The 13286-nt window shown below is 56.1% G+C and overlaps 1 protein-coding gene across 1 annotated transcript; it reads right to left on the bottom strand.

Moving 5' to 3' along the window:
• Positions 1–7845: 7845 nt before the first annotated feature.
• LOC140644801 (uncharacterized) lies at positions 7846–12056 on the bottom strand. Its single transcript, XM_072847866.1, has 6 exons — positions 11930–12056; positions 10230–10674; positions 9807–9902; positions 9272–9456; positions 8754–8854; positions 7846–8577 (listed from the first exon to the last, which is right to left on the bottom strand). The coding sequence occupies exons 2-6, from the start codon at positions 10489–10491 to the stop codon at positions 8421–8423; spliced, it is 801 nt and encodes a 266-aa protein (XP_072703967.1). The 5' UTR covers positions 10492–10674; positions 11930–12056; the 3' UTR covers positions 7846–8420.
• Positions 12057–13286: the final 1230 nt, after the last annotated feature.

Here is a 13286-nt window from a genome sequence, read left to right as displayed (position 1 = left end):
ATGGAGGCCCAGGTGTAGTGGGTGCTGTTGCTGTTGAGTGCGACGCTGCCCCACTCGGTGTCCTGGTCCCTGACCTCGCCGTCCTTCAGCCAGCTGACGGTGATGGGCCGCGGGTAGAAGCCGTAAGCGCGGCAGGACAAGGTCAGGATCCCAGGGGGCCTCCTTCCCCAACACTCGGACCGTGGGGGGCTCTGGGGAGGGGGTGGTGGTGAGGGCCGGCACACGCACCCGCGCCGGCCGGTCCCCAGGGTCCCCGTCTCACCCTCACCTTCCTCTCCAGCACGGCCTGCCCATAGCTCACGTATTTCCTCAGCCACTCGATGCAGGTGTTCTCCAGCTAACGCTTCAGACTCTCAGCCACAGTCCCGGCCTCCACCCACTTCCTCTCGCTGATTTGTGCTGCCACATCTGCCACAGTGAATGACATCGTGTCCATGTTGAAGGCGATGAAGTCCCTCCCGTCATAGGCGTCCTGCTGATACCCCCTGGTGCTACCGTCCTCCAGGAGGTCACAGCCGAGCATGCACTGCACCGTGTGAGCCCTGAAACACAACAAGGGAGACGGGGCTGAGGGGCTGCTGCAGGCCTGGGACTTCAGTGGGGCACAGTCCCCACGGCAGCGCCCCCCACTCCAGCCCCGTGTGAGGCCTGGGGGGATCGGGCACCGGCTTGAGGTCTGCCCTCCGTCCAGCACTCGAGGTGTCATGCCAAGCCATGATGCAGACCCTCCCCGCACACCCAGGGTGTGGCTGGGCTGGCACCCAGCCCCACGGCACCCTGGGACAGCGAGGGGCTGGGATGAGTCCTGAATGCTGGGGTGGGGGGGGAACAAGGAGATGGGGTGGGGTGGGGGGAGCCCCTCTGGCTCTGGGATGGGGGGCCTGAGCACCATGGGGAGGGTAAGGGACTGGGACATGTGGGTGGGAGCCCCTCTGGTTCTGGGGGTCTTGACTGCCGTGGTGATGGTGAGGGGCTGGGACGGGGCAGCCAGTCCTGGGGTGGGGTCCTGGGCACTGGGTGGGTGGGGATGCAGTGGGCCGGGGTGGCCAGAAGCCCCCCCTGGCTCTGGGACACAGGATCCCAAGCACCGTGGGGCTGGGACAGGGCAGCCAGGACCCCCTCGGGACGGCGGACAGGGTGGCTGGGAGCCCTCATGCCCAGTGTCCCTTGTGCCCAGCCTCGCTTGTGCCCGGCGTCCCTCGTGCCTGGCAGCGCTCCTGCCTGGCGGCTCTCGTGCCTGGCAGTGCTCCTGCCCAGCACCTCCCGTGGCGGGTTGTCCTGGTTTCGGCTGGGATGGAGTTAATTTTCTTCCTCATAGCTGGCATCCTGCTGTGGTTTGGGTTTCATTGTGCATCACTGCTTTTGTATATTCTTTTAGCATTATTATTATTATTATACTTTTCCCTTCCTTTTCTGTCCTGTTAAACTGTCTTTACCTCAAGCCATGAATTTTGCGCTTTTCCCCGATTCTCTCCCCCGTCCCGCTAGTTGGGGCGAGTCACCAAACGCTGTGGGGGTTAGCTGCCTGCTGGCTGAACCCGCGACATCCCCACACGTTCCCACCACGTCCCCAGCTGTGGGGGACATGCAGCACTTGCAGGTGCGTTGTAGTAACACACCTAGACATACAAAGATATGTTACTAATATTATTGTTCCCAATATTATAAGAAAATACAGCAATAATTCCCTTGGAACACAACCTATATGGGCTATGGATTCTATCTCAGTCCAAGTGCAGTTCATTTAATTCCGAGTCAGCTTCAATTTCAACGGTGCTGTTTCTCTCGATGTCCGCTCTTCCGGAGGGGAGGTTTTCACCCGTGTCTAGGGAATCCAAGAATCTATTCCTTTTACTTTGATAGCTGTGGGAGTAATTAGCAATACCAAATATGGTCCCTTCCAATGTTCTTTGAAAGGTTCATCTTTCCAGGTTCGGACGTAGACTTGGTCTCCCTGTTGAAAGGAATGTACCGGAGTGTCTAGTGGAACGGGTGTTCTCTCATTCAGGTACCCGTGAAGGGAAGACAAAGTACGCCCCAACGACATCAGGTATTCAGTCAGTATTTGGTCTCCACTGACATGCGTTTGATCACTCCTGCCTGTTAATTTATTCGCAGGATACAGTTTACCATACAGAATTTCAAAAGGACTAAGCCCTTCCCTAACTCTAGGGGTAATCCTGATTCTTAGCAATGCTATAGGTAGACCTTCTATCCATTTCATTTGGCTTTCCTGGCATAATTTTGAAATTTGTCTCTTTAAAGCTTGATTCATCCGCTCTACTTTCCCGCTGGACTGCGGTCTCCAAGCGGTCTGGAAATTCCAATCAAACTGTAAAAACTTAGCCACCTCCTGTACAATTTTAGCAATAAAACGGGGCCCATTATGTGAGGCCATTCCTTCAGGGATGCCGAATCTAGGGATTATTTCTTTCAACAGTACTCTGACTACCTCTCTAGCTTTGTTGGTTCGGCATGGGAAAGCTTCTGGCCATCCCGAAAAGGTACCTACTCATACCAATAAGTATTTAATTTGATTACACCTAGGTAACTCAGAGAAATCTGTTTGCCAGTACTCCCCTGGAGTTTGTCCCCCTTTCACCGGTCCCGGAGGAGGTCTCCTCTGTATCTTTGGGTTGTTCTTGGAACATATCGAGCACTGCTTTACAACAGCATGAGCTAATTTTTGCATTCTTGGTCCTATGGCATATCGTCTGATGTCTGCTTTTACTGCATCTGCTCCCATATGGGTTTCTTGATGAGTCCTCTTTATTAATTCCCTCAGTAGTGGGGCAGTGACTATTATTTGTCCAGCATCAGTTGTCCACCATCCGTCCTGGGTTTTGGCACAGCTAATTGATTGTCCTTTTCTGAATATGTTGGGGGCTCCAGTAAAATTCTTCCAGTCGGAATTAAAGCCCCCACCTTAGAATCTGTCAAAGCTGCCCTTTGTGCTGTCTCGTCAGCTTTTCGATTTCCACTATATGATGTCTGTTTGTCCTTTCTGATGGGCTTTACAGTGTATTACAGACGCCTTCCTTGGCTTGAGAACGGCCTGTAATACCTCTACAATTGCCTTTCCATGTTGAATTGGAGTTCCTTGGGAAGGTAACAGTCCTCTTTCTTTCCGTATGGCTCCATGGGCATGTACCACTCCAAAGGCGTATTTTGAGTCCGAATATGTGTTTACTCTCATATTTTCAGACAATTCCAGCGCTCTGTTTCCTGCAACCATCTCAGCCTTTTGTGCCGATGTATTAACAGGTCTTTTGCCCTGTGAAACTTCAAAACCTGGGTATTCCACAGTGGCTTTGCCCAATCTGAGCTTTCTTTTGTGATACTCTGTATCCAGCAAGTCCCCAGAAGTTTAATAGATTGATGGTGGCTCTTTTGCATTCTTGTTCCGAGGCGGTCCCTATGAGTATATCATCTACGTACTGTAGTAAAGTAACAGAAGGATGCTCACCTTGCCAGTCTTCCAGTTCTTTAGCTAGTACGTTACCGAACAAGGTAGGGCTCTTCTTAAATCCCTGGGGTAGCACGGTCCAGCAGAGTTGGACTTTTCTTTCGGTGGCTGGACTTTCCCATTCGAACGCAAACAATTCCTGACTTTCTTCTTCCAGAGGTATACAAAAGAAAGCATCCTTCAAATCCAGTACTGTAAAATAAACATTCTTCTCAGGTATTGATGATAGCAGAGTGTATGGATTTGGAACTACCAGATGCCCATCAGCTGTAATCCAGTTAATTTCTCTTAAATCCTCTACCAACCGATACTCCTGTCTTTGGGGCTTCCTGACCGGCAAAATTGGAGTATTATATTCACACTGGCATTCTCTTAATAGTCCACACTGAATAAAGTCATTTATCAATGGTTCCAAACCTATTCTAGCTTCCAACTTAATAGGATATTGTCTTTTTCTTACCGGTTGTGCTCCGGGTTTCAATTCAAGTTTTACCGGTACAGCATTTTTTGCTCTTCCCGGTCTCTTGGTTGCCCATACTGTAGGTATGACAACGTCCAGGATTTCCTCTGGGATGTTGACATTCTCCTGTTGCTTTGCAGTCAATAAACAAAATTGTGCTTTCCAGGCAGTTTCCTTTGGTAGACGAAACTGTATTGATCTATCAGAAAAGGTTATTTGTGCTCTTAATTTGCCAAGTAAATCTCGTCCTAGAAGGGGAACGGGGCACTCTGGCATATAGGGAAACTCATGAGATACCACTTTACCTCCAATCTTACATTCCACAGGTTTCAGAAATGGTTTCAAAGCTCGCTTTCCCGTGACCCCTACAATCGGCATCTAAATATTACTTAAAGGTCCCTTACAGCTAGTCACTACAGAATGGGTGGCCCCCGTGTGCAAAGAGTTAAAATCCCCAAAGACAAAAAGAAATGTTGTAAATATCTTGGCTGCTCCACTCTAAGGTATGTTTCCTTTTAGTTCCCTTTTGCAGATAATTTAGCCTAGCCTGTCAGTATTGTCGGCCTTAAGTAAGGAAGCTTAGAGAGTAGAATTGCTAACGAGCATTCTTTATTTGAAGGAAACCTACGTATGGTCTTTCCCTCCTAACTATAATCATTACAGTAAGAATGCTTTGCCTGTGTTAAATCCTTGGTTAGCTGAGATAGTTGCAATGTAGACAGAGAAAAAGGAATTCTTCAGGCCCTGTGTCCCTGGAAAGGGCCGATAAGGAGAAGCTACGCAAGAACCAACTGGTTTTGGGTACGCAAGGAAGGTATGAGCAAGACAAAGATGGACTGAGCATGCGTAAAGACAAAGTTCAGTCAGCAGCCAGAGCGATGAAGACTACCGACTTCCTCCAACGACCACCAGAGGATCCCTAACGACCACCTAAGGACTTAAGTACGCATGCGTCAGAGACACGTACATATATTAATGAGTTGCAAGAAATCTCATGTTTCTATAAATTAACCTTAGGAATATGTATGATTTTGCAATACATAATCTCTGCAGTTTTGCTTGTTTGTCGGAGCACTTATGGTGGAGCGATCCCCAGCGCTGCCCAGCGCTGTAATAAAGGATGCCTGCTTCATAGTAACTCCGTTGCTATTGAGTTTTATTATTTCAGGAACACTCTGAAACTCCGATTCACCTGCTGGGAGATTTGGACTTTAAAGGGTAGTCTCCATGAATTGTGCTTCACGTGTCTGTCAGAAAATCTAGAATTTCATTCCCCAGCTGAACTGGAACCAGGGGTCGGCTGGCGAAACTTCAGTGTTCTCCCCGGTCCCCGTCAATCCGAATCTGAGGTGCCCAACATAATTAGATCAGCCTCCCATGTAGATTCCCCCGCCTCGGGTAATCAGTTTTCTCTTCGGGCATTCATTTTTCCTATGTCCGTCTTCCCTACAGTATGCACACTGGTTCGATCCTAACATGACTTGCAACGGGGACAGACCCAGGGTCGCTACCCTGGCTCCTACCTCTGCCTCTGTCATTTTGTGGAGCTACCACCTAGCATCCGGTCTTGCGCAAAACCAGAAATAAATCGGTATCTTGGCTCCGTGTGCGTATTGGGTGTTGCACACTGGGTAACAAACTCCGTTTGCGAGACAACAATAGCAGACGTACCTTCTCAGCACCCGTCTGCGTGGCCGCAGAGTCGGAGACCTTCTCAACGCCTGTCTGCGTGGCCTCAGAGCAGGCGACCACCTTCTCAGTGCCCCTTTGCAAGGTCTCAGAGCAGGAGACCTGCTGGAGTGCTGGGATGGAGGGCCATCAGCTCTTCAGGAGGGGTAGGCAGGGCAGGTGAGGTGGAGGAGTTGCCCTGCATAGAAGAGAGAGGTTTGGCCACACAGCCCTTATAGCTGGGGATGACGTGGTCGAGAGCCTCTGGGTGAGGCTTATCACAGAATCGTAGAATGCTTTGGATTGGAAGGAACACCCCTCCTTCTGGCGTGTCAACTGCACCACTCAGCAGCATTAGGGAGATGGAAGGCAAAGCAGATGGCGCAGTGGGTGTCCACTGCCCATCACCCAGCCAGGGTGACAGCACCGATGAGTGATTCCATGGGCAATTAGGAGAGACCTCTGGATCAGTCGCCCTTGGCCTTACGGGAGACTTCCATGTCCCAGGCATCAGCTGGGAATGCCGTACTGCTGGGGCAAGCAGGTCTGGGAAATGCCTGGAGTGTGTGGAAGAGGACTTCTTGTCACAAGCACTCAGCGACCCAACCAGGAGAGATGTCCCTCGAGACTTGTTCTGTGTGAATGGAGAAGGCCTTGTTGGAGATGTCAGGGTCGGTGGCTGTCTTGGCCACAGGGATCATGAAATGGTTGAGTTTACGGGCGTGCTGGTCAGCAGCAGGCTCAACAGGAGTCAGCAGTGTGTCCTGGCAGCCAGGAGGGCAAACTGCATCCTGGGGTGTCCCCATCCCTGGTCCGGGTGCATCAAACACAGCATCATCAGCTGGTCAAGAGAGGGCATTGTCCCACTGTATTCAGCATCAGTGCAGCTGCTCCTGCAGCACTTTGTGCAGTGCCAGGCCCCACCATTTGAAAAGGACCCAAAGGGCCTTGAACTCCTCCAGAGGAGGGCAACCAAGCTGGTGCCACAGCTGGAAGGCATGTCCTCTGAGGAGCAGCTGAGGACTTTGGGCTTGTCTAGTTTGGAGAGGAGGAGATGCAGACAGGGAGGTGCTGATCTCTTCTCCCTGGGATCCAGGGACAGGACGCCTGGGAATGGTTCAAAGCTGCACCAGGGAGGCTCAGACTGGACATGAGGAAGCATTTCTTTACCAAGAGGCTTCCTGGAGAGGCAGTTGATGCCCCCAGCCTGGCAGGGTTTGAGAGGCATTTGGACAAGGCCCTTAATACACTTGTGGGCAGCCCTGAAGCAGTCAGGCAGTTGGATGAGATGAGCACTGTAGGCCCCTGCCAGCTAGTCTCTTCTCCTTTCCCAGCACTCAGCTGCATGGCCTCAGAGCAGGAGAGCTTCTCAGCGCCCATTTGCATGGTGCCAGTGCAAGAGACCTCAGTGACTGTGTTGCACCAGAGGAGGAGACTTTCTAAGGGCCCATCTGCATGGCCTCAGAGCACAAGACCTTCTTCTCAGTGCACATCTCCTTGGCACCAGAGCAGGAGACCTTCTCAGTGTCCATGTGCATAGCCTCAGAGCACAAGACCTTCTTCTCCGTGCACATCTCCTTGGCACCAGAGCAGGAGACCTTCTCAGTGTCCATCTCCTTGGCACCAGAGCAGGAGACCTTCTCAGTGTCCATGTGCATGGCCTCAGAGCACAAGACCTTCTTCTCCGTGCACATCTCCTTGGCACCAGAGCAGGAGACCTTCTCAGTGTCCATGTGCATAGCCTCAGAGCACAAGACCTTCTTCTCCGTGCACATCTCCTTGGCACCAGAGCAGGAGACCTTCTCAGTGTCCATGTGCATAGCCTCAGAGCACAAGACCTTCTTCTCCGTGCACATCTTGGCACCAGAGCAGGAGACCTTCTCAGTGTCCATGTGCATGGCCTCAGAGCACAAGACCTTCTTCTCAGCACCCATCTGCATGGCCCCAGAGCAGGAGAGCTTCTCAGTGCCCCTTTGTGTGGTGCCAGTCCAGAGAGCTCAGTGACCACCGGTGTTGCACCAGAACAGGAGACCTTCTTCTCCGTGCACATCTCTGTGGCCTCAGAGCACAAGACCATCTCCCCAGCACCCGTCTGCGTGGCCGCCGAGGAGGACACCATCTCAGCACCCTTCTGGGTGGCTGGGGTGGGTTGAACTTTGCTGGCCACCAGGTGCCCAGCCAGCTGCTCTATCATCACTCTACCTACCTCCACTGGCCAAAAAGACTCCACTCCGGGAAATTAATATACTTTATTGCCAATCAAATCACAGCAGGGTAACAAGAAATAAAACCAAACCTTAAAAGCCCTTGCCCCCCCCCCTCCCTTCTGCCTGGGCTCACTTTCACACCCAATTTCTCTACCTCCTCCCCCCCAGCAGCACAGGGGGAGGGGAATGGGGGTTGCAGTCAGTCCATCACATGTTGTCTCTGCTCCTCCTCCTCCTCACACTCTTCCTCTGCTCCAGCATGGGGTCCTCTGCAAAATTCTCCACCATGGGTCCTTCAGGGTGCAACCACCTCCTCTGGCAGGGGGTCCTCCAGGGGCTGCAGGTGGGTGTCTGCTCCACCATGGCTCTCCATGGGCTGCCAGGGGACAGCCTGTGTCACCGTGGTCTTCACCACGGGCTGCAGGGGAATCTCTGCTCCGGCACCTGGAGCACCTCCTCGCCTCCTTCTCCACTGACCTTGCTGTCTGCAGAGTTGCCTCTCTCCTGGTGTCTCTCTCCCAGCCGCTGTTGCACAGCAGTTTTTTTTCCTCCCCTTCTTAAATACGTGATCCCAGAGGCGCTACCACCATCACTGATGGGCTCAGCTTTGGCCAGTTGGCTAATGCCAACCCCGCTCCCCCCCCGCTACCAAACCCTTGGTTCCCATCAGAGCTTGGGGCTTGCTGCAGAGATATGGCCGGTTCTGTGAGCAGCTTGAACTCCTGAGGTCACGGTCATTAAGGAACAGACAAGGTTCTTGGCCCTGCACCTGCATCCTGCAACAAGAAGGAAAGACACCGCTGGTACCGTCGGGTTAGCGGTTGTCCCCTCAAGCACCAGGAGACAAGGGCTGCCTGCAAGGGACAGTCCCAGCAAGACATGGCCCACCAGGCCCCTGCCCATCCCACTGCAGGACCGTCACCCCACGGCGCCGGCTTGCAATGGGACTCACGTGTCATTGAAGCTGCTGCCGTCCACCCACTCCAAGTGCTCGCCCTGTCTCCGCAGCCCAAGCCAGTAATCAATGTTGCCCTTGAGGCGCAAGAGAAACTCCTGGGGAGGAAAGAGAGAAGCCAAGAGTCAGGAGCTGCTGCCAGCCCCACGCTGGTCCCTGCTGGCCTCGCAGGCAGCCCCAGCTCCGCACCGCTGCCACCGGCCAGCTCCCACCCAACGGCTGCTCCAACAAGCTCCAGAGACTTCTGAAGGAGCTCACCAGCCCAGCCAGCAGTGTTGCTCTGCTCTGCCAGAGCTCTGCTCGGGGCCCAGCTGAGCACCGCGGGTGGGCAGACATAGCCTGGGCTCCCCGCTGCACCCCACGCCTCCCTCCCTCCCTCCAAGGCCCCAGGGCAGAGCTGCATCTCTGTCCCTACAGGCACCTCTCACCTGCCCAGCACCAACCCCAGCACCTGCACCCAACCCAGACCCCCCCCGCCTTTCACCCCTACGCAGCCACAACAGCCCCTCACTCACCTTTTCCCAGTCCCTCTTGAACACAGCCAGGGAGGACCCACGCAAGGAGCACTGCTTGCGGCTCCACTCCCAGCTGCCCTCCTCCCTCGAGAGGTAGTAGCAGACATTGCGGTACCCAACCCAGTCATCAGGACACGGCAGCACCTGAGCCACAGGCAGACCTGCATTGCCTTCACACCTTCCTGCTGGAGAAGGAAGGGGAGAAGGTCAGAGGATTCCACTCCACAGGGACCAGGGGACACAGCTCCAGGGGGCAGGAAAGGAAACAGTCCCAGGCTCCCCCCACAGGGATCCTCACTTTGCTGCCAGGGACCTACAGGGAGCAGACACCCCGGGGGTTAACAGCCTGCCCCACAGCACGGCTGGGGGTGTCCCTGCTCCTCCCCAGGACCCCTGGGACAGGGCAGGGGCACAGCCAGCCTGAGGGCCTGGCCCCACCATGCTCCCCCCACCAGCCTGGGCCTCACACACCCACATCTGCCCCAGCCTGGAGGGGAAGGGGCCGCATCTGCAAGGGCAGCTGCTCCTCCCTTACCTGATACTACAGCAAGAGCTACAGCCAAAGCCAACACCAGAACCATGAGCACAGCCAGCACCAGGGCCCATGCTGGATGGAGTGCACAGCACTTGCCTGGAGAAGGAAAAAGCCACTCACAGTGAGGATGGCGCTGTCCCAGAGCGGGCACAGCCCTCGCATCCCTGCCACCCCCCACACGAGCTGCCAGGGGAACACAGGAGGGACCCCCCCAAGGGACAGCCTGCAGCAGGAGAGCTGCCGACGGATGGAGATGTGGTGGGGGGCTGCTACAGACCACCCAATGAGGACCAAGCAGAAGACAAGCCCTTTCCAGACAACTGGAAGAAGCCTCACACTTGCCAGCCCCAGTCCTCCTGGGGTGACACCGCCACAGGGACACTATCCCCTCCCTACAGGCCACAGGGCTGGCTCTGCACTCACCCAGAACTCTGTGTGTCCTTACGCCTTTATCCCCAGGCACCCCTGGACCCAGGGGCTCCTGCACGTTCCCAGCGTCATCGCAGAACCTGTTCTCCTCCCCTCGTCCCATGGGAAACGGAGACATGGAATCACTTTGCCTGTGATAAGCAGGGGCTTGCGCCCAAGGCATCGCAACAGCTGGCAAAGCCTTTTTTAAGCCAGGCTTCGATCCAGTTTTACCACAGCAGCTGGTACTGTCGTGCTGGGAGACTGCAGAGAACATGATGAGAACGCAGCACACCGGGACGTTTAATTCCGTTACCAGACTGCAGCCACGCTTGGCTTCCGCAGATCAGCTGTGGCCCTGCGGCAACACCCACGCTCGGGAAGGCGACGCCAGCACAGGCCCGCTCTGTCTGTGCTGCCCCTGTAACGCTGCAGCCTGTCCCCAGCACCCAGCCAGCACCTGGGGAGACAAACGCAGGGTCAGTGAGCTCAGGCACCAGCCCGCAGCCCCCAGCAGAGCCAGCACCCTCCCCACCACCCTGCACACACCCTTCCCAGACAGGCTACAAGGCACTCGCTGCCTGGGAGCATCCCCCTAACCACCTCTGCGGACACACAGGAAGGAAGTGCCAGTAACCACAGAGGAAGGCAGGAACTGGGTGCGCCTGGCAGGACAAGGCACCCCAGAAGCCCCCAGACACCCAGACTAGAAGCTCAGCATATCCTTAACAGACAAATCCTTAACAGGCCCAGACATGTCAAGGACACCGAGTCAAAGTCACTGCAAAACGCCCCGCTCCCATCTGAACGCAGGATACCGAGGTTTGGTCTTGCCTGGGTTTTACAAATGCATGAGCTCACAGGGTTAAAGGGGGACAGGAGGGCAGGGCTGCTCTCCTGCAGCCCCTGGGCATCCCAGAGCCTGCTCAGCTGGCAGAGCTCCAGCTGGTAGCTGGGCACCCACAACTTTTAGTAGGGCCCGTAGCAATAGGACAAGGCACAATGGTTTAAGGTAGAAAAGGCCAGATTCAGACCAGGTCCAAGGAAGAAATTCGAAATTTTTTACGCTGAGGGTGGTGAGACACGGGCCCAGGCTGCTCACAGAGATGGGACATGCCCCATCCCTGGGAACGTTCAAGGTCGGCTTGGACGGGGCTCTGAGGAACCTGCTCTAGCTGAAGAAGTCCCTGCCCGGGGCAGGGGGGCTGGACTAAATCAGCTTTAAGCGCCCCTTCCACCCCAAACCACTCCATGAGTCTGTGATCACAGACACCGACGCCTACGGGGGTACGGCTGGGGCCCCTCAGCAGCTCCCGCACCGCCGAGCTGAACGACGGCGAGCTGAAGGAAAGCCTCCGCAGGGGCCCTCCTCTCCTACACGATCCACAAGCGGCTGCAGCTGCTCGGGCACAGGCACATCCCAGCGCCCGGGAACTGCCGGCTGCGGGCACAGGACACGGACAGCACCGGCTGAGCCCCCGCAAGGGATCACGCCAGTCACCCCAGGGGCGCTGGGGGGCGGGGGGAACCCGCGCGAAGCAGCTCCCGCCACGCCGGCGCCTCACAGCGTTCCCAACCCCGGCACGGCTCAGGGCACAGCGGCAAGGGGGACGCCACAACCGGCCGCTCCCGCACCGGCCCCACCACGCGGCCAGCGCCAGCCCGACAGGCTCCCTTCCCCGCGGACCCCCACGCACCCGCCGCCCGCGCCCTACCTGCGCCGGGGCCCGCCCCGAGCGCTGCCGCTGCCGCCGCCGCCGCCCCGCCGGGATCCGGACGCTCCCCAGCCCCTCACGGCCCCGCGCGGCTCTGACAGGAAACGCTCGCGGCCGCCGCCTTTCGAGGCCTCGCGCGGCCCGCCCACCGCGCTGCCCAATCAGCGCGCGAGAGCGAGGAGTGGCGGGGCAGGCAGCCAATCAGGCGACGCGCCTTTGTAACGCCCTCTGCGTGAGCGGGACGCGGTGCTGCCCTATCCTTCTGCCCAGGCGCTCTAGTTTGGCCGGAACCGTGGTCGTTTTGCGCCCGCACCGACATCGGCGGGCGCAGGACACCCCCAATTCCAGCAGCCGAGGCTGCTGCCATGGTTGCGGGCCGTTTCCCTGCTCGTGCGGGGCGAGCAGCCCCTGGCAATGCCCGCTCCCGGCTCCCTCAGGCCGTTTCCCCCATTTTTGGGGAGCGAGGGGCGCTGGGGGGGGTTTGAGATGGAAACCCCCTTGCCTCACCAGTGTATCAGTCAGCTTTAGAGTATAAAAGCCTATTAACTGGGTTAATACGCGTTATTTCACACCATACGCTGCGATGCAATGGGGTAGTGGAATTTTCCTGGAGGTTTTGGTATGAAATAAAGCAAATTAAGGACGGGCCGGCACCTGGAAAGAAGGACTTTGCTTCTCAGGAGCTTGGAGCTGCCCGTGGAGATAAGGGATCGCCCTGGACAACGCCGATGCTGCCAGCATGTGCCCCTCCGCCACCTCCTTGAAACCCTCCCGGCATCATGGATAACTGATTCCAGCAAGACCGAGCCCGGGGACGTCGGCATCAATACGGTGCAATGAATGCTGAAAAGCAGTCGCTTTGCGATGTTTTATGGGGATTAGTAATCGTTGGTGTTGGTGTTAGTCGTCGAGGTGTCGCGGGTTAGTGGCAGGAGTCCCAGGACTGGAGTGGTGGGACGGAGGGCCATCGACTCTTCAGGAGGGCAGGCGAGGGATGTAAGGGAGAGGTTTGGCTGCACAGCCCTTACAGTTGGGGATGACATGGTCGAGAGCCTGCGGGTGAGGATCAGGGGGATGGAAGACAAAGCAGATGGCACAGTGGGTGTCCACTACCAGCCAGGTGACCAGCCTGGTGCCCAGGCAGGGTGACAGCACCAACGAGAATTAGGAGAAATCTGTGGATCGGTCACCGTTGGCCTTATGGGAGGCTTCAAGGTCCCAGGCATCGGCTGGGAATGCTGTACTGCTGGGACGAGCAGGTCTGGGAAATGCCTGGAGTGTGTGGAAGATGACTTCTTGTCACAAGTCCTCAGTGATACCCACCCTGCAGCCCGTGGTGAAGACCATGGTGAGGCAG

This window comes from Ciconia boyciana, chromosome 29 (genome assembly GCF_034638445.1).
Source record: "Ciconia boyciana chromosome 29, ASM3463844v1, whole genome shotgun sequence".
NCBI classification, from domain to species: domain Eukaryota; kingdom Metazoa; phylum Chordata; class Aves; order Ciconiiformes; family Ciconiidae; genus Ciconia; species Ciconia boyciana.
The sequence above is the reverse complement of the archived record's forward strand: the minus strand, read 5'-3'. Positions and strand labels throughout refer to the sequence as shown.

Bases quoted from the DNA above. Each gene is read 5' to 3' on its own strand.
- LOC140644801 (XM_072847866.1), bottom strand. From the start codon at position 10,491: ATGTTCTCTGCAGTCTCCCAGCACGACAGTACCAGCTGCTGTGGTAAA. The intron at 8,855-9,271 runs GTGAGTGAGGGG...TTTCCTCCCCAG, and splicing joins TCAAGAGGGACTGGGAAAAG to GAGTTTCTCTTGCGCCTCAA. The intron at 8,578-8,753 runs GTGAGTCCCATT...TTCTTGTTGCAG, and splicing joins GGCAGCAGCTTCAATGACAC to GATGCAGGTGCAGGGCCAAG.